The sequence below is a fragment of the Eptatretus burgeri genome, chromosome 18 (assembly GCF_056783735.1).
Source record: "Eptatretus burgeri isolate ZD-2024b chromosome 18, Ebu_testis_v1, whole genome shotgun sequence".
In the NCBI taxonomy this organism is placed as follows: domain Eukaryota; kingdom Metazoa; phylum Chordata; class Myxini; order Myxiniformes; family Myxinidae; genus Eptatretus; species Eptatretus burgeri.
In genome coordinates, this window is record NC_140978.1 from 12,165,317 (window position 1) to 12,188,954 (window position 23,638).

At 46.2% G+C, this 23,638-nt stretch overlaps 1 protein-coding gene across 3 annotated transcripts in view; it reads left to right on the top strand.

The window, feature by feature from the left end:
• The window catches only part of LOC147008622 (phospholipid-transporting ATPase IA-like), a 449,885-nt gene that overhangs the window by 123,751 nt on the left and 302,496 nt on the right, over positions 1–23,638 (top strand). For all 3 annotated transcript variants that reach the window (XR_015053196.1, XM_085863761.1, XM_085863762.1), the window contains one exon: positions 10,070–10,158. Coding sequence is in view for 2 of the 3 variants with exons in the window: in XM_085863761.1 (XP_085719887.1) it covers positions 10,070–10,158 (89 nt within the window). In the remaining variant the exon portion in view is untranslated. The remainder of the gene's footprint in view (positions 1–10,069; positions 10,159–23,638) is intronic.

Consider the following 23,638-nt stretch of genomic DNA (forward strand, 5'->3'; position numbering starts at 1 on the left):
ACTCGTTATCTGCATAAAAGACAGCTGTCCATACTCAATCAATCAGACTCCAACCTCTCTACAATGGGCAAGACCAGAGAGCTGTCTAAGGACATCAGGGACAAAATTGTCGACTTGCACAAGGCTGGGATGGGCTCCAGGACAATAGGCAAGCAGCTTGGTGAGAAGGCAACAACTGTTGGCGCAATTATTAGAAATTGGAAGAAGTTCAAGATAACAGTCAATCTCCCTCGGTCTGGGGCTCCATGCAAGATCTCACCTCGTGGAGCCTAAATGATCATGAGAAAGGTGAGGGATCAGCCCAGAACTACATGGCAGGACCTGGTCAATAACCTGAAGAGAGCTGGGACCACAGTATCAAAGAAAACCATAAGTAACACACTACACCGTCATGGATTAAAATCCTGCAGCACACGCAAGGTCCCTCTGCTCAAGCCAGCGCATGTCCAGGCCCGTCTAAAGTTTGCCAATGACCATCTGGATGATCCAGAGGAGGAATGGGAGAAGCTCATGTGGTCTGATGAGACCAAAATAGAGCTTTTTGGTTTAAACTCCACTCGCCGTGTTTGGAGGAAGAAGAAGGATGAGTAAAACCCTAAGAACACCATCCCAACCGTGAAGCATGGAGGTGGAAACATCATTCTTTTGGGATGCTTTTCTGCAAAGAGGACAGGATGATTGCACCGTATTGAGGGGAGGATGGATGGGGCCATGTATTGCTAGATCTTGGCCAACAACCTCCTTCCCTCAACAAGAGCATTGAAGATGGGGTGTGGCTGGGTCTTCCAGCATGACAACGACCTGAAACACACAGCCAGGGCAACTAAGGAGTGGCTCCGTAAGAAGCATCTCAAGGTCCTGGACTGGCCGAGCCAGTCTCCAGACCTCAACCCAATAGAAAATCTTTGGAGGGAGCTGAAAGTCTGTGTTGCCCAGCGATAGCCCCAAAACCTGAAGAATTTGGAGAAGATCTGTATGGAAGAGTGGGCCAAAATCCCTGCTGCAGTCTGTGCAAACCTGGCTAAGAACTACAGGAAACGTCTGATCTCTGTAATTGCAAACAAAGGTTTCTGTACCAAATATTAAGTTCTGTTTTTCTGATGTATCAAACACTTATTTCATGTAATGAAATGCAAATTAATTATTTAAAAATCATACAATGTGATTTTCAGGATATTTGTTTTCGATTCTGTCTTTCACAGTTGAAGTGTACCTATGATAAAAATTACAGACCTCTACGTGCTTTGTAAGTGGGAAAACCTGCAAAATCGGCAGTTTATCAAATACTTGTTCTCCCCACTGTATATATATATATATATATATATATATATATATATATATATATATATATATATATATATATATATATATATATATATATATATATATATATATATATATATATATATATATATATATATATATATATATATATATATAGTATTGTTACGGATCTGGAAACCATATGCATTCAAACATACAGATGTCCCAAAGGTCAGTTATTCCGTTAAGTACATGTGGGACAGGTCCCTTCCTTTTGTCTCGTGGGAGAATCAAAGGTGTGCGTTGTGATGTTCTTTTAGGTAGGTTATTACATCCAACGAACCATCCAACAAACCATCTAACGATCATCCAACAGACCATCCAAAAAACAAACCGACAACACCACTGAACAAGCGCTTCACTAGCCTAACCGGCGACTCGCTGTCCGAGGCAGAATCTCTGGCAGTTCCTTCTCGGCTTCCACAAACTTTGTAACTCATTTTTGACGAGTATGTACACGCGTGGAGTGGGGGTGGGGTTTTTCCGACATGGCCGAAACCCTGCCCAGAAAGGGCGGACCCATGGGAGCCCCGTCCAATCAGGGCAGATAGTGACGTCTGTTCCACCGAGCATCCGCCCCATTCGGGGAGGTCCATACAAGTTACGACGCCATCCTCAGCGGAAAGTTCTTAGGGGGTTCGGTCGTTGGTTCTGAGTAAGTCTCTTGGAGGAGGAACGAGAGTTCTTTTGGAGGAGCAAGTTGGTTGGTGTGCGCGCTACATTTTGCTGGCGTTCGTGGAGTTTTCCTGGGTCCCGTCCGCGACCCTGATCTCTGCCCTAGGACTCCGCTTGCCCCGCTCGGTTTCCTCCACGGGCACGAGCCCCACGCGTGTGACTGGGCCGAGCCACACGACCAATAGCAGGTGCCGCACCACGGAGCACTCCCTCCCCTCAACGTGCAGGTACACACGTGAACTGCGACCCCCGGCTCGCTTCTGCCTCTCTGGCTGTGGGGATCTGTCAATATATCGTCTGAGTGTGGGCCCGTCTTATAAGTAGAACGGTTAAGTATTTTCCATCATTGTAAATTCTTGCTTGCATATCCGCGAGAAGTCTTGCTCTGTGTCTTCTTTCTTGTAAATAAATTACTGTAGAAATGTTCCCAGTTTGTTTCCGTCCTTTCTTTCATTGGTCCAGCATGGTTCGGATCTGAGTTTTCGCCGGGTTTTTATACCCGAAAATCCGTTCATCCTAGCCGGCACGGCTTTGGCAGTTCCGCTCGACAGCACCCGAACCGGAGTTGGTCGTCTTGAGTCGGAACTCTGCCGCAGTCGGTAGAGGGACCCGGTTTGAGCAAGACGTGCCGAGGGCATGGTTCCCCAGAAGACGACACCACGTAGTTAATTAGTTAAATTGGTTCCAGACAAAAGGACCCTACGCTATGCAGTGGAGGTATTGGTGTTCCACGGTCGGTTCAGCGACCCAACGGCTTGCGGAATTATCTGGAGCGACGGCCTACAATTCCGGGGAGTCTGGTGGGAGACGACGTAACTTTCCCCACCAAGTGGTCGTTCTCGCCACCAACCCCCAGCCCGCAACAGTTTGGTAGTCAGGAGTGAGATTCAAACCCTACGCCTCCACCAAGAAATTTACGGGACACCAAACTGGCAACAGTTTGGTGTCAGGAGTGTAGATACGAACCCCTCCGCCTCAATAGAAAAATTTACAGGATTCGAACCCACACCAGTTTGGTGTTGGGAGTGGGGTTCGAACCCCTCCGCCTCAATGAAGAGCTATCAAAATTTTGTTTAATTCTCAGTACGGACCATGGCGGACCAAGACGGACTGGTACAGGAGGTGGGTTCTGAATTAATGTTAGAAGAATCCATGGCCCAGGACAACACTAGACAGGAAGACCTTTCCCTGTGATCAGACCCAGAGGTAGCATTGGGGCAGCAGCGGTGGTGCATGAGCCCCTGCATCAAATTCCCCCCATGGAGGACCGAACGATCCCTGTCGGAGCCGTGCCTGATCGTGGCGGATCGGCTTCGCAAAAGCCATTTGACTTGAGCCAGTTGGTGGAAATATTGCAAAACATGAAAAAAGAAATGAATGCGGATGTACAAGAAATGAGAGGTGATATGCAAACACTGAGAGGTGAAATGCAAAGCATGGGAATGGTTTTACAAAACCAACTCGAGTGGGAGCACTCGGAAGAGTGCAAAACCTCCGCCGCCAATACTGCTGGGTCATTTAAGTGAACCTGATATCCTATTCATTGTCGGTCAAAACGGATCAGACTCTATTGAATGACGATTGAATAAACTAAACTAGATCGATGCGCATGTAGAAATGCCAAAAAAAAAAATCGAAATTTTTTTGAAAAAAAGTAAAATTTTCCAAGTTTTTTTTTTTTCTCCAACATTTTTTTTTTTTGGTTGGAAATCACTTAAAACATGTAGAAATGCAAAAACAAAAATTCAAATATTTTTTCAAAATGGCCGCCATAGCGGCCATATTGGACTTTGAACTAAGTCCAAAATCTAATGGCATGATCCTTGGACCATACCTAATCCCCCCACCAAGTTTCGTCGAAATCCGTCAAGGAGTTTTTCCGTAATACTGTTCACAAACAAACAAACAAACCGACTTGTGAAAACAGTAACCTCCGTCCATCTTCGATGGCGGAGGTTAACAAAGGAGTGACATGCAAGCGCTAAATGGGGATATGCAAACACTGACGGTGGGTCAGGAAGAAATGAAGGCGGAGATGGTAAAGGTGAAGGGTGAAATGCAGGCCATGAATCGGAAAATGGCGAATGAGACCAGTACACCACGTGGGAAAATGACCGAGTCAAGGGGGAGTGTGGAGGTTGTTCGGACCGCGATGACGACGGGCGAGGTCGAGGCAACGAGTGACGTCATGATAATTAAGGGAGAAACCGGTAAATTCGGACAGGGGATGACGGAAATCATAAAAGAAACGCAGGAATTAAAAGAGGGGGACGAATTGCACAAAACTAAAGAGGAGCACACACAAGTTGAACTGGTAGGGGACATTGAGGTTGAGCGGGTGGAATGTTTCGAGACCCAATCCGAGGGTCGGATTAACCTCCCACAGGGACAAGGGGAGACGGTATGCTCCCTCATGGCAGGCCGTGACGAGGTGAGTCCGGTAAGGCCGTACGAGGTCGAGCAGGTGCATGGTGCAAATGAGCGCATGCCAAGCTTTGGGGGGGGGGTAGAAACCCCGGGATTTTTTGGGCTAACACAAGCCCCTGATGTGAATGTTCCAGAGTGTGTGTTAAAACGTGTGAGTGGTGCAAATGACATTGAAATGAATGTGAGAGGAAAACCTTCAGAGTATAAGGCTTTATTTCACTTGATTGAAGCCGTCTCTACAAACACAAAAGGAATACATGCGCAGTCAATCACCGCAAAGTATAACAACGATTAGCCAGCATAAGCAAGGAGTCCGGTATACTCTCAATTCTCACCATTCAAGGAGCACCAAGTGAACCACCGCAGTTTATGACAATGCCCCAGGGACAATCCCACCGACCGCGCGGCATCTCGGTTTTATCTGTCTCGGGTGCGAGCCACGCGTCACGTGATCGCGCGTCACTTCATCTTTTATTTCATCACAGACATGGCGTGTGTGAGTGCATGTGAGGAGATGGGACACGGACCGACCCAGACGGGAGACGCGGGTCGGATAACGGACGGAACTATTTTGGAAACCGCACCGGCTTCGCGAGACATCGCGTGCGAGATCCATTCCGTGTTTTGTGAGCGGCCCAAGCGTGCACGTTTGCGCGATCGGAAGTCGGCGCTAAAACGCTCGGCACCTGGTACAAGACACTAGCGTCGACGGCTAAAATGGAGGCGAGGGTCGTGTGAATTTGGAAAGCGCATTTCCCCATGCGAGCACGTGTACAGGGGCCGACATGCTGCTCGCCGCGAGTGCTGTTCGCGGAGCGCGTGGAGCGAGTCTCTGGTGACACAGCCGGTCCCGCCTGCGTTGCAAGCCTCGCGGTGCGGTTTGTGTGCGAGTGACGTCACCAGGGATCCCGCACCACGAAGGCTGGGTGAGTAGCGCACGCTGGCTCACATGGCGGATGACTCGAAAGCGAACGCTTGGCGCGATTAACGGGGCGTCATTACGCTCGTATGTATCGGCCAACGGAAGGGGATAAGCGAGTTGCAAACCGCTGCCCTGGCGATGCAAGGCCTACTGAGCCTTTGCACAAGTACACGATTCCTGGCCAGTATGTAGCGAACATCCTTGTCGTGGGCAAAGGAGCACTAGTTTGTGGAAGGGTTTAGCATTAGTTAGACCGGCCTCATGGGGCATGCACAGTTCTCCATGGGGCCCGGTGGGACGAGTTAGAGGGAAATTTAGTTTCGAATTTAGAATTGATTGGAGACATGGACAGACACGGAACGCGTAGTGGGACATAGATTAGCTACGTAGAGTTAAAGGGAACATGCATTTGAGTAAGGGATGACGGGGAGCACGAATTAGTTAGAGGAACGTCGTTGTTCGAGTGTGTTGAAAAAAAAAAAGAGAGAAGAAAGAAACATAATGAATGAGCGTGGGTCAGCGGGCCCGAGTGTGAGTGGAGTGAATGTAGAATGCATGGTGCGAATGAATGATTGGAGGTAGGAGTGAATCCCTCCCAAGGGAACCTGGGGTTAGTGTAATGTTAGTTAGTGGATTAGTTAAATAAACCAAAACGGATGCCGGTTTGTTGTTGGTGTCGAACGAAGGCACGAAACGTTTTTCAGGGTGCAGGAGTCTATTGACCGGCTGGGAGCATGCCTGATGGGAAGTGCGCACCGAGTAGAGGCCCCCCCCGGGCACCGAAGTAGTCTGCCAGAGTAGGCCATGGGTCCAAGGGACCGAGTTAGTGTAATGGGCACAGTCAGCCCACGGAAACGGGACCCGGAGCACCAAAATGCCACATGGGCATTGACGGGGAAGATGCCAGGAAGGGCATCCCCCACGCTCATAAGGAGTTGGTAGGCTCGGAGACTGCCTCAGTGACCCGGGGGTGCCAAAGATCGAGTTCGGCAGATGGGCATCCCTGCCAATGGAGCCACACTGCCCAGCCACGAAATTGTGCAAGAGCACGAGTGAAAATTTGCAGGCCAGGCCCAAATTCATAGCGAACACCAACACAGGCGACGAGAATCATGGTTTCTAGAACTGATAGTTTAAAGAGACAGGCGTGTTGAAAAGCCCCGGGGATAGATTAACGTTAATAAATGCCAGGATAGATAGGAAACGTGTACCCCTTCGCACCATCCATCCCTTCGCTGTTCGTAGGCCGCTGGACTCATCTTGGGAAATTGCTGAAATCTGAGGGAGTTATTAACCTCTGCCATCTTCGAAGATGGATGGAGGTTACTGTTTTCACCCCTTTCTGTTTGTGTGTTTGTTTGTTTGTTTGTTTGTGAACAGTATTACGGAAAAAACTCCTCTGGATTTCGACGAAACTTGGTGGGGGGGGGGGGGTTAGGTATGGTCCAAGGATCATGCCATTAGATTTTGGACTTGGTCCCCCCCCCCCAAAAAAAAATTGTTCGAGGAAAATTTTTTATTGTTGCATTTCTACATGTTTTAAGTGATTTCCAACCCCCCCAAAAAAAATTGTGACCCCCCCCCCCAAAAAAAGTTAAGAGAATTTTTTTTTTTTGCATTTCTACATGTTTTAAGTGATTTCTAACCTCCCCAAATAAAATTGTTTCGAGAATTTTTTTTTTGCATTTCTACATGTTTTAAATGATTTCCAACCCCCCCCCAAAAAAAATTGTTAGAGAAAAAAAATTTTTTTGCAACTTATTTTTCATCAAAATTTCGATTTCATTTTTTTGCATTTCTACATGTTTTAAGTGATTTCCAACCCCACCCCCTCCCCCGCCCCAAAAAAATGTTGGAGAAAAGAACTATAACTGTCAGCACTGTTGACATCATATTTAATGAATAAGATATAAGGTTCACTTGAGTGACCTAGCAGTATTGACGGCGGAGGTTTTGCACTCTCCCGAGTGCTCCCCCTCTAGTTCTGAGGCTGCATTGGGCCTCGAGACAGATTCACTAGTTTTCCTCAATCCCCTCAAAAAGGATCTTAGGGATCGGGGATAGATGGTCAGGACAGGATAGCTGAACGAAGACGATAAGGGGGCTCGGGACACAAGTAGTTATGAAAAAAAAAGAAGTAAATTTCGTTGTTTTTTTGTTGCAAGCTTATGGGGATGGGTATGGACAAGGACAGGCATAGGCGATAGGTTGGGGGGAGACCGTAGGGTAGGTCCGAGCCCGTTTTCAGATCGGCCGGCACCACCACACTCCCTCCACAACCTCACGAGACCAGACCGAGGCCGGCCAGCTTAGTGCGCCGACCTCCTGTTGTACTGCATCTTGCCTGGTCTGCGTTTGCCATGCCATGCTTTGCCTGCCTTTGCCCTGCCTCCATACCCGCCCATGCCTTTGTTTGCTTTCCCATGTCACAATCTTCACCATGTGCTCCAGGACCATCTCTGAAAGTGTTTTGTAAGGACTGCCCTGCAGGCAGCCGTGTTACCGGGGACTGCACTGAGCAGCCTGGCTATCTCCTTGCTGTTGCATGAAGGCCAGTTCAAATGGAACGGGGAATGCACTCAGCAGCCCGGAGATCTTGTTGCATAAAGGACAGTTCAAATGGCCTGTGAGACGGCGTATGGCCTGCCGTGTTAGGGTGAGTTGCCTCCAGCAGCTGAAATTAAAAAAAAAGAAAAAGAAGAATTCAACGACAATCAAGGGACCTTTGAAGGCCCGAAAGACATCTGACCATCAATACCTGCTATGCACTCACCCACAAATGTTAACTTTGCTGTGTTTTCTCTCCTCAAATCACAGGTCCTGGGCCATGGGTAGTGTAAATATTAGGAATGTACATAATTTTAACCCACTTGTTGTTTGCTTAGCGCCGGCAATGTGGTTAAGTTGTCCGAGTGAATCTGTTAGTTTAGTTACGCAACGCACTAGGTTATTTATTTTTGGGACATGTATTCAAAATGTCGCACTCAGGGATCCTTAGGTAAAACGTACGAGGGGAAAACCTACACCTGCATGCCACATGAAAATTAACGACTCGGGTCGAGTCTATCAAAAGGGGAGGGGGGTCATGTTACGGATCTGGAAACCATATGCATTCAAACATACAGATGTCCCAAAGGTCAGTTGTTCCATTAAGTACATGTGAGACGGGTCCCTTCCTTTTGTCTAGTGGGAGAATCAAAGGTGTGCGTTACGATGTTCTTTTCGGTAGGTTGTTACATCCAATGAACCATTCAACAAACCATCTAATAACCATCCAACAAATCATCCAACGATCATCCAACAGACCATCCAACGATCATCCAACAGACCATCCAACAAACAAACCGACAACACCACTGAACAAGCTTCACTCGCCTAACCGTCGACTCGCTGTCCGAGGCAGAATCTCTGGCAGTTCCTTCTCAGCTTCCACAAACTTTGTAACTTATTTTTGACGAGTATGGGCACGCGTGGAGTGGGGGCGGGGTTTTCCCATCATGGCCAAAACCCTGCCCAAAAAGGGCGGACCCATGGGAGCCCCGTCCAATCAGGGCAGACAGTGGCGGCTGTTCCACCGAGCCCCCGCCCCGTTCGGGGAGGTCCATAAAAGTTACGACGCCATCCTCAGCGGAGAGTTCTGAAGGGGTTCGGTCGTTGGTTTTGAGTAAGTCTCTTGGAGGAGGAATGAGAGTTCTGTTGGGGGAGCAAGTTGGTTGGTCTGCGCTCTACATTTTGCTGGCGTTCGTGGAGTTTTCCTGGGTCCCGTCTGCTACCCTGATCTCCGCCCTGGGATTCCGCCTGCCCCGCTCGGTTTCCTCCATGGGCACGAGCCGCATGACAAATAGCTGGTGCCGCACCGTGGAGCACTCCCTCCCTTCAACGTGCAGGTACCCACGTGAACTGCGACCCCAGCTCGTCTCTCCCTCTCTGGCTGCGGGGATCTTTCAATATATCGTCTGAGTGTGGGCCCGTCTTATAAGTAGGACTGTTAAGTGTTTGGTGGGAGACGACGTAACTTTCCCCACCTCGTGGTCGTTCCCGCCACCGACTCCCGGCCCGCAACACACACACACACACACACACACACACACACACACACACACACACACACACACACACACACACACACACACACACACACACACACACACACACACACACACACACACACACACACACACACACTTCTCCGAAACTACACACACAATTTCGATGAAACTTAACGACAACCTTTATCACCCGTGATGTACCAATGTTTGTTCACGGCATTAAAGAAAACAATCCATCAGTAATTATTTTCTTCTCCATTACATATTTTGTGGGTCATCCATGCCTACCAGTGGTTCCCTGGTTATCTTGTCCATCCACTACCAAGTGAGTGCCCAGGGCTATTGCCCCTATGTTTTATGTAATGCTGTGATATTGGCTGATTTCCAATTCCCCAGGTCGATATCGGAAACCAGTTCTGAAGTGTTTTTAAAAAATAAAAATAAAAATCAACAAACCACGAATATCGAACCAGGTCACATTTTATGACCCGCATATTCACGGGATCCGCAAATCGCAAATCCATGAATATTGGGGTCTGCCAGTACTTCTTTAACACCTCTAATTATTCCCACCTTCCTGTGAGGTCAGCTAGGTAAAATGTTTGGCCCTTATATCATGCACGATATTTTGTCAAATACCTCATCCAAGTACTTTTGTGCTATTCCTTCACAGGTGAAATACATTTTCTCAGACAAGACGGGAACCCTTACCTGCAACGTTATGTGCTTTAAGAAGTGCTCCATTGCGGGTATTTCTTATGGGTACGTAGAATGTTCCTTTTCACTGTTTGTGATGTAACCATTTTGAATGTAAAATGTATATTTATGCTCTGGCCATGTCTTGCCTCATGCATATTCATGTCTTGCTTCATGCATGTGTTGCGTCATTTCTGCTGGCAGAGGGCAAGGGCGACACTTCCATGTCTGGTGACACGTGTAGTTGTATGTGGAGAAAGCACGTTTTTTTTTTTTTACCAACCCATTTGGAGTGTTTTAAAATATAAGTAAAAGTGATTTAAACTTCGTAAGTGTTGGTAGGCTGCATGGAAATTCTTTCTTCAAAGAATTGGGACAGGTAGGCTGTTCCAGAGTAGTAAAAGCCTGACTTCACGCTCATCTTGCCACCGCGAGAAAGAAGAGCCACCATGTTGAGCTCGCTTCACACGCAGGCTGACACTGGCTCACAGGGTTAGTCGAGAGTCACCATTTCGAGCTCACTTCACACGCGGTCTGTCGCTGGCTCCTGGGGTTCGTCCAAATCATTGAGGTCTTCGCTCATGTTGAAGGCCAGAACAGAAGCTTACTAATGCCTTGCACACAACTTTCGTATCGTTATCCTTCTCCAATGCTGCGTGTCACTGTTGCATTTCGACCCCCACTGTGTTAACATGCCCCGTTATGAGCTCATTGGTCACAAACCCGGCTCTTTTTATGACTGCTTGGTATCCCATGGTGCATACTGACCTTGTGTCACCATCCAGTGGGATTACAACTGACAACCAATCGCATTGTTTCTCACCAAATCCAATGAACACCCATACTCTACCCGCATATGCTGCGAGGACATGCAACACACATCAGGCAACAACATTACCAGTGTCTTGCCATTCACTATTGGGTCGAGACTTCAAGCCATTAATCATGCCAACAGTGATGCCTGCCATGCAGGACTGTTTCATTGAGACTTGGTGTGTAACCTCATGTTTTAACATATGGCTGATGTTTCAGAATCCAAAACACTTGTATAGCATCTTAACCAAGTACATGTCTAACCCTGATGTCAGTTTGGAGCAGGTCTGGAATCACCTTCAAGAAAGATTTGGCAGCGATGAAGCAGTCACACAGTCACTGCTAAACATGCTGGACCTTTTGCCTCAAGTCTTCAAGTCTCTCATGACTGCAAAATTTTGCAGAAGTTTACCGACACCATTGAGGAAATGTCGGCCATCAAAAACTGTGGTTCCCTTCCCGCATTCACCAAAATTGAACCAATTCTTCCTTGTCACACACCCAACGTCTCCACCAAATTTTATCCAAATCCATCCACAACTTTTTGAGATATCGTGTTATATATCGTTTTTGGCCCTATCTCTCAATCGTGAAGAATCACTGAAAAAGATTCTAGATGTCGGATCCGGATTCGGATCTTCACCAAGATATAATCATTTTGTCCTTGTCACACACCGAACCTGTCCACAATTTCATCTGGACCGTCCATAATTTTTTGAGATATCCTGCACACAAACAGACAACCATTCAGAAAGGTCACCTTCGGTGACGGAGGTATATATAATGCTATATAGTACTACATCGTTCTTGGCCCTATCTCTCAATGGTGAAGAATCACTTTAAATATTAAATAATTTACGTATCCAGATTCGGATCTTCACCAAAATCACTCTCTCAATCTTTGGTGTTTTCAAGCTATTTTTGGTATGTACTTTGTCATGTCGTCGTCGTCGTCGTCGTCATCGACATATTTATAATAATCTTGACATTGATAACATCTGATGTGGCCTGCTTTGTGCCTGCAGTTGGTTTCAAACAATTTCCAACTTGCTTCTGCAAAGCTATAAACTATTCACCAAATTCAAATCAATTCGTCCTTGTCACACACCTAACCTGTCCATCAAGTTTCGTTCGAATCCGTCCATAATGTTTCGAGATATCGGTTTAGCGACATCTCTCAATGGTGAAGAATCACTGAAATAATTATCGGATCTGGATTTGGATCTTCACCAAAATTTTATAAATTCCTCCGTGTCACACGCCCAATTTCATTTGAATCCGTCCACACTGTTTTGAGATAGCCTGCACACAGATAGACGGACAGACAGGACCAACCAATATTCTTTAAAAAATCCTCTATTTTTGCAAGTAGTAATTGGTGGTTGAATTCAGTGGCCTGATATGCAATCCTGTTCAAATTTCAACTCAATCGGATGAAAATTGAGGGTTTTTGAAATCTCACCGAAGATGCTGACCTTTTGACCTCAAAAACAATATGTTTCTTGCTTATGATTAACTCTACCATGTGGTGAAGATCGGTTTGTGACCTGTAGGTGATTGAAATACAAACAAACAAACAAACAGACAGAATAATGCACAAGACCAACCAATATACACTGTCCTGTGCAGTTTTTTAATTAACTGCTGTAGTACATCCAAATATCCAAATCCATTGGGACCATACTCTGGACAGAGCATCGGTGCTGCCAAAGCAGTCTTCTGAGCTATTGGTTACAATCCTGGACGGGTCGCCACTCCGACACAGGATACTTGAATGGCTTAATCATCCCAGCAAGCTGGCACTCATTTTGCCGACCTCAGAAGGATGACAGGCTGAGTGAACCCCACTTGGTATAAATTCAATGGCTGAGCAGGATTTGAACTCGGGACCCTCGGATGCTAAGCCCACCAGCCTTAACCATTAAGCCAACACCAGGCATCTCGTACATCTTTAAGTAATATGTAGGGTTTTTTTTGCTGGTTCATGTTTCTTCCACAAAGCTGTTCAATTAGACATTGTAAATGGATATGTTGCATACACCCTTGTGTTGTACGCCCGTACAGCTTCATGTATTTCTTTCTTGTTAATCATTCATGTTAACAATGCCCCTCATCCATGATGTGTTAATGTTCACTCTTGAAGGAGGGGTTTATTATCGTGGAGAATGCTCATGCCAAGGCTTTCTCTCTTAACTCTGTCCTTACTTGAAAGGTCAAGCTCTCTAATCCCTCTTCCTGTGGTAGCTCTTCAAAGAAAACATCTTGCAGCTTGTGAACTTCCTGCCTTCCAAGCTGGAGAATTTAGTCACTTCTCTTGACTCCTCCATTGCAACTGGTCCTGTTGCCATCAGTATCTTCATACTGAAATAATCGCTCATCTGCTTTACCTCCTACTGTTTCTCTGCTCTTTTTCAGGCCATTTTGTAGCCCTTCAGGCCAAAATGACATCTTTTCATTCAAGACCAATCTCTCTCCACATCATAAGCAAAGTAATATAATTGATAAATGTAGTTGAACTCAAATTCGGCAAAACGTGCACGTGGGTTCATGGTCGTCAGGCAAAGGTGCAAACGTGCAAAGGTGCGTCGGTGCGAGGCTCGGGTGTGCACGCGCACCTCATCCGGTGACCCGACAGTCGCTTGATAACCAGTGCGGACAAGGGGATTGAAACTTTAATTAAAACAGAGTATCGCGATGGCCGGCGAGCAAGTGTGGACGTGATGTGATTTCGCATCCTCTTCAATCTCATTCTTCCTTCCTGGTCTTCAAGACAGCTGTTCACCACCATCTCAGATAGTCCCCAATCCAAAACCATGATCTTTTCTATCTTCGTTAATCCCACCCAAATCCCTCCTTCCAAATTTCCAGTTTCGTAAATCCCACCTTCTAAACTTCGTTAATCCCACCCTTCCATTTCCAGTGCTGTGGAACTCTAGAAACTCAATTGTCCACTCGAGGCAAAGTACAATCAAACAGAGAATTTTTATAACGTAATTACGGAATGAAGGAGCATTGATGTACTTGTCATACAATGGTCTCCGCTCATCGGAGCTTAGAGGAATCGTCGATATATAGTACCCAAGGGAAGGTGGGGGAAGTTCATGGGGGGGGGGGGTGAGGAAAAGCAGAAATGAGACCGGAGGGGAGTCGGGTCATAATGACCCACATCTGACCTTGTCTGGGCTGGTGTAAAGTAATATAGAGACAGGAGAAAACTCGGAGATTTCTTATCACCTTGGTCAAAAAGAACACGTGCGCAGGAAGGCGAGCAAGGGTCGAATAGCGGTCCAACTGCGAGCAAATCAATACTGGACAGATTAATGTATCAGGCTGTCAGCATAACATAATTCCTTTACAAAGGCTTGTCAGCAGTGATGGCAAGCACATTAGTTAGAAATCTAAGAACCGAGAGAGGAAAAGAAGGGAGAGGGCATTGAGTACATCCAGGAAAGCAATGAGAGAATACATCCAGGAAAGCTATGGAGCCAATTGGCTTTAGGCCTTTTGGCTCCAGTTCAAAATAAGACCTTTAAACAAGAGAGGCACACATTATACATTTGATTATAAGTTCCAATAAAATGAGTTTCATCAAGGTAAATCAATTAACATTTCGTCATTAGAAACAGGTGTCAATCAGCAACAGGTGCAGTAATTATCTGAGACTACAATTCTTATTAATGGCCACGTTCAAGCAGATTGATGATAAAACTACTGAAAAAGGAAGTCCACTTCTCCACCTCCTTGGAATTTCCTTCTGTATCCATCTTGTCCATCCCATGCATCCTCTTCTGCCCCCCCACCCCAATTCCTCCCACACTCATTGTTTATCCAAGTCTCTCTCTCTCTCTGTCTTGTCCTTCAGCACTGCTGTTGGTGTTCACCCCCCCCCCACCCCTCTCTCTACTGGTCCTTTTGCATGTACCTCTACTGTTGCTTCTGTTACATCCTGATCAGTTCAGTGTACTAGCTCTTCCACAAGCCTCGATTTATGTATCCCAAAACTTAAAAAAAAAAAGCTCCACTCATCTTTTCTCTAATTATCTAATCTCTGAGCATCTGTTTGGCTTCAGCCCATGACTTCAGCACATGACTATTTTATTACTTGACAAGGCATACATACCTTGATATTCTCCACAGTAAAAATCCTTCCTTTACCATTCTTAGCTGATCATAACGATGCGTGGTCTTTATCCAGAACATCATAGAACATATGGCTCCCTGCTGTGAGCTTGTGCTGCAGCTTCTTGTCTTTCCACATTTGCGATTCTAATATCTTAAGGCCCTGTATATTTGGAATCTCACATCAGGCAGCATGTGATTATCATACTGAGTCTCTTGGTCTGCTTCTTCCTCAATGTCGGAAAGTTGGAGGCCTTGACGTTTTATATTTTTTGGGTTTTTTTTTTGCCTCACTCAATTTTTTTCTTCTTTTTTCCCTTCCTCTTACATCTCTGCTTAGCCCCTGCCCCTCCAAGTCACATGCATTCTTCCAGAACCACTTTCCTTGTTATCCTCTCCAAGTCTGGAACTGTCGTTCTGAGTTCGTCGTCTTGAGCTCTTCCTCACAGCATATCAAGTCTGCTTTGTGCCATCACTTAACTGTCATCACTGAGCTCTCTTCTCACCCTTTTTACCCCTCAGCCCGAATTGGGCTAAGGGGTATTGTCGTCACAGGCGTTGTCCGGGCGTCCGTCCATCTGTCAACTTTTGGTTTCCGTCGATTTCGAGGAGAACGCCTTGTCCGATGAAATCCATTTTTACAGGGTGTGTTGGGGTTGAGTAGAGGAAGGTTCCTTTCGAAAATGGGCACACTGCGGTTTTCAATGTGGCCTCCATGGCAGCCATCTTGAAATTGGTTTCCGTCGATTTCGAGGAGAACGCCTTGTCCGATTAAATCCATTTTTCAGTGTGTTGGGGCTGGGTAGAGGAAGATTCCTTTCGATAATGAGCGCAATTTGATTTTCGGCTAGGCCACCAGGGGGCCAAAACTGAAAACCTAGAAATGGCTATTTCTCCTGAAAGAATGGCTGGATCATCGCCAAATTTTTATCACAGGTATATCTGATGAGGATACATGATGTATAACCCGGGTTATTGATTTGACCTACTTTTCAAGGTCACAGAGGTCAAAGTTCATACTTCGGTGTTTGGGCGTCCGTCAACTTTTGGTTTCCGTCATTTTCGAGGAGAACGCCTTGTCTGATTAAATCCATTTTTGCAGGGTGTGTTGGGGTTGAGTAGCGGAAGGTTCCTTTCGAAAATGGGCACGCTGCGATTTTCAGTGTGGCCGCCACGGCAGTTGTCTTGAAATTGGTTTTCGTCAATTTCGAGAACGGCTTGGCTTGTCCGATTAAATGCATTTTTGCAGTGTGTGTGTGTTGGAGTTGAGTAGAGGAAGGTTCCTTTCAAAAATGGGCGCGCTGCGATTTTCACGAGCCACCATGGTAGCCATTTTGAAGTCTTATTGATTTTCGATATGACGTCCAACGTGCTCTAACTGAATGCATCATCGTGATATCACTGCTTCCTTTTACAATGCATGGACTGAGGGGTTACGCCCGCTTTGCGGAGCTATTTTTCTACAGTTGCACTCCTTGTGCTGCAGTACATCCATTTGTAATTCCACTGTTTTTCCTTCCCACATTTTGTCTGTTGTCTCATTGCTCCCTGCCGTTCTGCAAACCTCTACCTGCATTCGTCGTCATGCGTATTCAGCACAAGGCTGCAGGGTAGCAACATTGGCTGAGGGCATGGCTGTGCTGCTAACACAATGCCCTCTGCTGGTTATGGCAGGAATTTGGAATTTCGCCATGGTGCTGGTGATAGCTCGCCTACTCTTTCCAAAAGGCAACATGGGATCTTTAATGTCTACCAACGAATCCTGGCAGACTGGACGCCCGTTTAACGTCCCTCTGGGGGACGGTGCACACACTGATGAATCACCCTGCCTGTGAAACACTGGGGTGACAGTTTATATCGGGGTCGGGATTCAAATGCAGGGCTAGACGGCTTAAAGGTGAGTGTGTGTACCTGCAGGCCATCCTGTCAGCCCTTCGACTTGCATTAACAATATCGTAGTAATATATATTTTTTAATATATATTAATTCTCTATTTAAGTTGAATATGCTAACGTGAATGATCCACAGAAAGAACTTTTTTTGTTTTAACGCTGAACCACAATACATTTATATTAGGTAATATGCTTTGTCGAACTACATAAGGTGGAATGCAGAATTACCACCATTTTGGTAAATATTGGAAGTAGATTGTCCGAATAGGTCGGTAAACTTGAAATATTCCTCAAGTCTAAGCTTTTTACATTCCTTGAGTCCACAGGCTTTTTTTTTTTTTTTTTTAAACAGGAGTGTGTATTCCCTCTGATAAATCTTCGAAAAGGAACGATGAAATTGATTAATTCCGTTATTTAAGTCCAGACTTTTCAGATGAATTCGGAACCATAGTTGGAGTCAACATATTGTAAAAGTGGAATCCTTCTGTGCTCTATTTCTTTGTTTATGCTTTTCGGTTTCTTTTGGTTCTTACCACGATCCAGCCAGTGCAAGAAAACATTTCGTAGAAATTCTGAAAAACCTGAGGGTTTGCTATATTTTCACCATTCCCAGAAAGCACTGGCTCAGTTTTTGTGGAAATCTCATTTCGGAAATTGATGGTCAGATAAGAACCCAAGGCATGTTGACAAGCATTTCATCAAGATGTTTAACCACTGACCCCAAGGTTGATTTTTTCCAAGCTGATTTCTGCAAATTGTGCAGTATTGGCAATATTTAGTGCATTGTATCTTATTATTAATTATTATTATTTGCTTGTACAAAATGGAGCTTGTACAAATTGTGCATAGAGGACAAGGACATTGGTAGACAGAAACAGTATTTATTGTAATATAAGCCCTGGGTGTTTATTAGAATACCAGTTTGATCAAGGAGGGGAGGGGGCCTTTATTAGAGACAATCTACAAACATCCAATTTTTTATTTATTATTTATTTGTTATATTATGAAGATACAAGTATTGTCAAGGTAGAGGGGTATAAATTATGCAGAATATGACACCACACTGACTTGACCGCTGTCAAACACCTGTCAACAAAGCCGGGTCCCGGCCTGGCCAGGCGGGCCAGGCTCCCTCTACAGGCTTCAGCTGTCTCAATTGTTTCACACCGGGTGACGGGGGAGGGGGGAGGGGGGCTATTATTAGAGACACCCTTGAAACATGAAAATTTCTCAAAAAGGGGGGGGGGCCTTTATTAAAATGGGGGCTTCTATTAGAATAAATACGGTATATGCTTTTCTGTGATTTACAATGACATATTAGCTGACATTGGACAAATCCATATTGTACCTGGGATTTGAACCTGGCTTTTGAGTATTATGGGCCATTGGTTTGGATTAGACTGCTAAACCGAAATTTAGATCTCATTTCGATGAGATTGGAGCAAATTCAAACGCTGAGATTTGGATACAGGTCATGTAATTAATTTGGCCGCTTGCTTGTGAATTATTCCGCATTTGATTCCTGATAAAATGGAGAATTGTTATCTCGCATCAGGTTGGTGCCTCAACATATAATTAACAAAATACAATATAAGTGATTGTTCATTTAAAAGCTGAAATTGCTGTTGAAGAGCTGTGTAGATTGTTTGTTTGGATTTGTCAACTTGTTTCTTTTGCTGCTATAGTTTTGTCTGTCATTGATTGGCCTTTTATGTGTACTTACTGGTCACTGTTTCTTTTCATACATTTCTGGAGCGTACTTGAAGTTGGACATACCAGTGTAAAACGTACAGCTTGAACGTGTGAATGCAAAACGTACAGTGTTCCATCCCGTTTCTTGTACACAATTATCGAATGTGATATAAACTGCATTTCCTAAAAGGAAAGGTTTCTGTGATCATGATTGCTACAGCAAAGCGTAGGTGCTGTGCTGTAATTTTGTCATTGCATGAGTTAAGGACTCAAGATATGAAGCAGCCAGAAAGACATTAATGTTTTTCAGTATCTGATGTTTGCACCTGCAGTTTTGCTTGCTCGGCCTGACGTTTGAGGAAGGTCTGTGGGATGGCATTCCACACCTGAGTCACTGCTCACGCTAAAGTGTGTAGTTTGTGGAGAAATTGATGTAATTGTTTTCTTTTTCTTTCTCTCTCTCTCTCTCTTTCCTCTCTCTCTTTCCTCTCTCTCTTTCCTCTCTCTCTTTCCTCTCTCTCTTTCCTCTCCCTCCCTGTCTCGCTGTCTGTCCTCTCTGTCTCGCTGTCTGTCCTCTCTGTCTCTGTCTCGCTGTCTGTCCTCTCTGTCTCTGTCTCGCTGTCTGTCCCCTCTGTCTCTGTCTCACACTCTCTCCTCTCTGTCTAGCTGTCTATCCTCTCTGTCTCAGTCTGTCCTCTCTGTCTCACTGTCTCTCCTCTGTCTCACTGTCTGTCCTCTGTCTCACTGTCTGTCCTCTGTCTCACTGTCTGTCCTCTCTGTCTCACTGTCTATCTTCTCTGTCTCGCTGTCTATCCTCTGTCTCAGTCTGTCCTCTCTGTCTCACTGTCTGTCCTCTGTCTTGCTGTCTGTCCTCTCTGTCTCACTGTCTGTCCTCTGTCTCACTGTCTGTCCTCTGTCTCACTGTCTGTCCTCTGTCTCGCTGTCTGTCCTCTCTGTCTCGCTATCTGTCCTCTCTGTCTCGCTGTCTGTCCTCTCTGTCTCGCTGTCTGTCCTCTCTGTCTCGCTGTCTGTCCTCTCTGTCTCGCTGTCTGTCCTCTCTGTCTCGCTGTCTGTCCTCTCTGTCTCGCTGTCTGTCCTCTCTGTCTCGCTGTCTGTCCTCTCTGTCTCGCTGTCTGTCCTCTCTGTCTCGCTGTCTGTCCTCTCTGTCTCGCTGTCTGTCCTCTCTGTCTCGCTGTCTGTCCTCTCTGTCTCGCTGTCTGTCCTCTCTGTCTCGCTGTCTGTCCTCTCTGTCTCGCTGTCTGTCCTCTCTGTCTCGCTGTCTGTCCTCTCTGTCTCGCTGTCTGTCCTCTCTGTCTCGCTGTCTGTCCTCTCTGTCTCGCTGTCTGTCCTCTCTGTCTTGCTGTCTGTCCTCTCTGTCTCGCTGTCTGTCCTCTCTGTCTCGCTGTCTGTCCTCTCTGTCTCGCTGTCTGTCCTCTCTGTCTCGCTGTCTGTCCTCTCTGTCTCGCTGTCTGTCCTCTCTGTCTCGCTGTCTGTCCTCTCTGTCTCGCTGTCTGTCCTCTCTGTCTCGCTGTCTGTCCTCTCTGTCTCTGTCTCGCTGTCTGTCCTCTCTGTCTCTGTCTCGCTGTCTGTCCTCTCTGTCTCTGTCTCGCTGTCTGTCCTCTCTGTCTCTGTCTCGCTGTCTGTCCTCTCTGTCTCTGTCTCGCTCTCTCTCCTCTCTGTCTCTGTCTCGCTCTCTCTCCTCTCTGTCTCTGTCTCGCTCTCTCTCCTCTCTGTCTCTGTCTCGCTCTCTCTCCTCTCTGTCTCTGTCTCGCTCTCTCTCCTCTCTGTCTCTGTCTCGCTCTCTCTCCTCTCTGTCTCTGTCTCGCTCTCTCTCCTCTCTGTCTCTGTCTCGCTCTCTCTCCTCTCTGTCTCTGTCTCGCTCTCTCCTCTCTGTCTCTGTCTCGCTTCTCTCCTCTCTGTCTCTGTTTCGCTCTCTCTCTCCTCTCTGTCTCTGTATCGCTCTCTCTCTCCTCTCTGTATCGCTCTCTCTCTCCTCTCTGTCTCGCTCTCTCTCCTCTCTGTCTCGCTGTCTGTCCTCTCTGTCTCGCTCCCTCTCCTCTCTGTCTCTGTCTCGCTCCCTCTCCTCTCTGTCTCTGTCTCGCTCCCTCTCCTCTCTGTCTCTGTCTCGCTCCCTCTCCTCTCTGTCTCTGTCTCGCTCCCTCTCCTCTCTGTCTCTGTCTCGCTCCCTCTCCTCTCTGTCTCTGTCTCGCTCCCTCTCCTCTCTGTCTCTGTCTCGCTCCCTCTCCTCTCTGTCTCTGTCTCGCTCCCTCTCCTCTCTGTCTCTGTCTCGCTCTCTCTCCTCTCTGTCTCTGTCTCGTTCTCTCTCCTCTCTGTCTCGTTCTCTCTCCTCTCTGTCTCGCTCCCTCTCCTCTCTGTCTCGCTCCCTCTCCTCTCTGTCTCGCTCCCTCTCCTCTCTGTCTCGCTCTCTCTCCTCTCTGTCTCTATCTCGCTCCCTCTCCTCTCTGTCTCGCTCCCTCTCCTCTCTGTCTCTGTCTCGCTCTCTCTCCTCTCTGTCTCTGTCTCGCTCTCTCTCCTCTCTGTCTCTGTCTCGCTCTCTCTCCTCTCTGTCTCTGTCTCGCTCTCTCTCCTCTCTGTCTCTGTCTCGCTCTCTCTCCTCTGTCTCTGTCTCGCTCTCTCTCCTCTCTTTCTCGCTCTCTCTCCTCTCTCTCCTCTCCTCTCTGTCTCGCTCTTTCTCTCCTCTCTGTCTCGCTCTTTCTCTCCTCTCTGTCTCGCTCTTTCTCTCCTCTCTGTCTCGCTCTTTCTCTCCTCTCTGTCTCGCTCCTTCTCTCCTCTCTGTCTCGCTCCTTCTCTCCTCTCTGTTTCGCTCCTTCTCTCCTCTCTGTCTCGCTCTTTCTCTCCTCTCTGTCTCGCTCTTTCTCTCCTCTCTGTCTCGCTCTTTCTCTCCTCTCTGTCTCGCTCTTTCTCTCCTCTCTGTCTCGCTCTTTCTCTCCTCTCTGTCTCGCTCTTTCTCTCCTCTCTGTCTCGCTCTTTCTCTCCTCTCTGTCTCGCTCTTTCTCTCCTCTCTGTCTCGCTTCTTTCTCTCCTCTCTGTCTCGCTTCTTTCTCTCCTCTCTGTCTCGCTTCTTTCTCTCCTCTCTGTCTCGCTCTTTCTCTCCTCTCTGTCTCGCTCTTTCTCTCCTCTCTGTCTCGCTCTTTCTCTCCTCTCTGTCTCGCTCTTTCTCTCCTCTCTGTCTCGCTCTTTCTCTCCTCTCTGTCTCGCTCTTTCTCTCCTCTCTGTCTCGCTCTTTCTCTCCTCTCTGTCTCTGTCTCGCTCTCTCTCTCCTCTATATCTCATGCTGGACTAGAGAAAGGCTGAATAATGGATGAAAATATCAAGTATTCCAGCCACTGTGGGAAGCAATAAGAAGTTGAAGTTTCGTGCATTAATCTTGATTTTCTCTGACAAAGGGTTAATACCCGAAATGTCATCTTCTCCTTATTCTCCACGGCGGATAGCATACCTTGGTCAATGTTATGTTGATTCCATCCATTGTTCTACCAGTCTGCTCACACACATAGACACTTGCAATCACGAAACTTTAGGACTGGTGCCTCTTGCTATGTGGGCATTGTAGAAGTTATCAAATTTCCAACATGGACACAATACTTTGTTTCTATGGATTAAGAAGGGGAGTAAAAACGTTATTTAGCATTTGTTGATGAACTTTTTCTCGATTTCATGTTATATCACCATACTGCCAGTTGGATCTAAGTGGTGGTAATTATGGTGAATGAGCAAACTTTTCCTGTATAAGAGGTGGAATAGAATATGAGTCTTGAAAGCTAGTTGGTCAGTGGACAAGTTCATCAATTGATTTTATCAACTTGATGCCAAAAATAATGTATGAACCACCATGGGAAGTGAGGTTTGGCTGTGTCTCTTATTTTTCGTTGACAAAATGTTTATTGAACTTCGCCTTCCATGATGGTGAACATACTCGTATCAGATGTGAGTTGATAAAATCTATTTTTTTTTTACTCACATGCGTGTGCATTCCACCGCCAAAATTCTGCTTTTAAATTGGAATAATTTTTGGAGCATCAAGTTAGGATAAAAATTTGTGATTGAACGCAGTTTGCCATTACAGCTTTCGGCTGTTTTTGGGACCTAAGGTCGCAGTGCAGCATATCACGTTTGTGAGCCTCTGACGCGATAGTACTTTTGACTCGCTGCGTGATGTGGTTGCCTGTACAGAACGATAAGTTATGCTCAGCAACAAACTGTACAAACAGTGATTCTGCACGTAGAACCTGAACCTTTTGGTTCTCTTATCTTCTACCTTGCTCTCTGTGCTACCCAGCTCTCTCCAAATCCAAACATGTACAACCTTGCTTGTTTGTGGTATATTGATGACAAATTTGTGACATGGTCATCACTTTTTAAATGCTTCTGCCCATCATTAGCACCAATGTATCAAACAGAAAAGGAAACTTGGCAAAGAGTGCACTTGGCTCTCTCCTCATCTTCCACAACAGATAAAAGACTTCCAGAAAATGTTATCTTCACACCTCAACTTCGATGACCAAGTTTTGTGTCTTCCAGCTGAACTTGAAGGAGCAAGACCACTTCACTTTATTTTTTCCTCAGTTGTTCAATCGGACTCAGACCGAGCCTGTGAGTCAGCCATAGAAGAATCAGTGTTTGTACTGCAAGTTAAGGGTGAGAGAAAAGCGACATCATTGCTATGACATTGCTGGAATTCCAGAGTGCCCTGGGAAGTGACTCCTTCCCCCAAACTCGGCTGCCCTGTTTGTCTCGTCTCATAGTCTTGTGTTGTATTTTGTCTCATGTTTTTGTCTGCATGTATGTCGTGTGTATTCAGCTTTACTACGAGCCTTAGATCCTGTTAAAAAGTCATTTTGTTTGTGGTGAGTTCCAGTCACATGCACATCATGACGTGGGCCTTGTGAGTTACTCATGAATATCTCGTACCAATAAACTTCTTTTTGTTACTTTTCACACTCAACATTGGAAAAAAAATTTTTTCGCTGCATCTCGCTACTTTTGTCCATTTCACACGTAAAAACGGG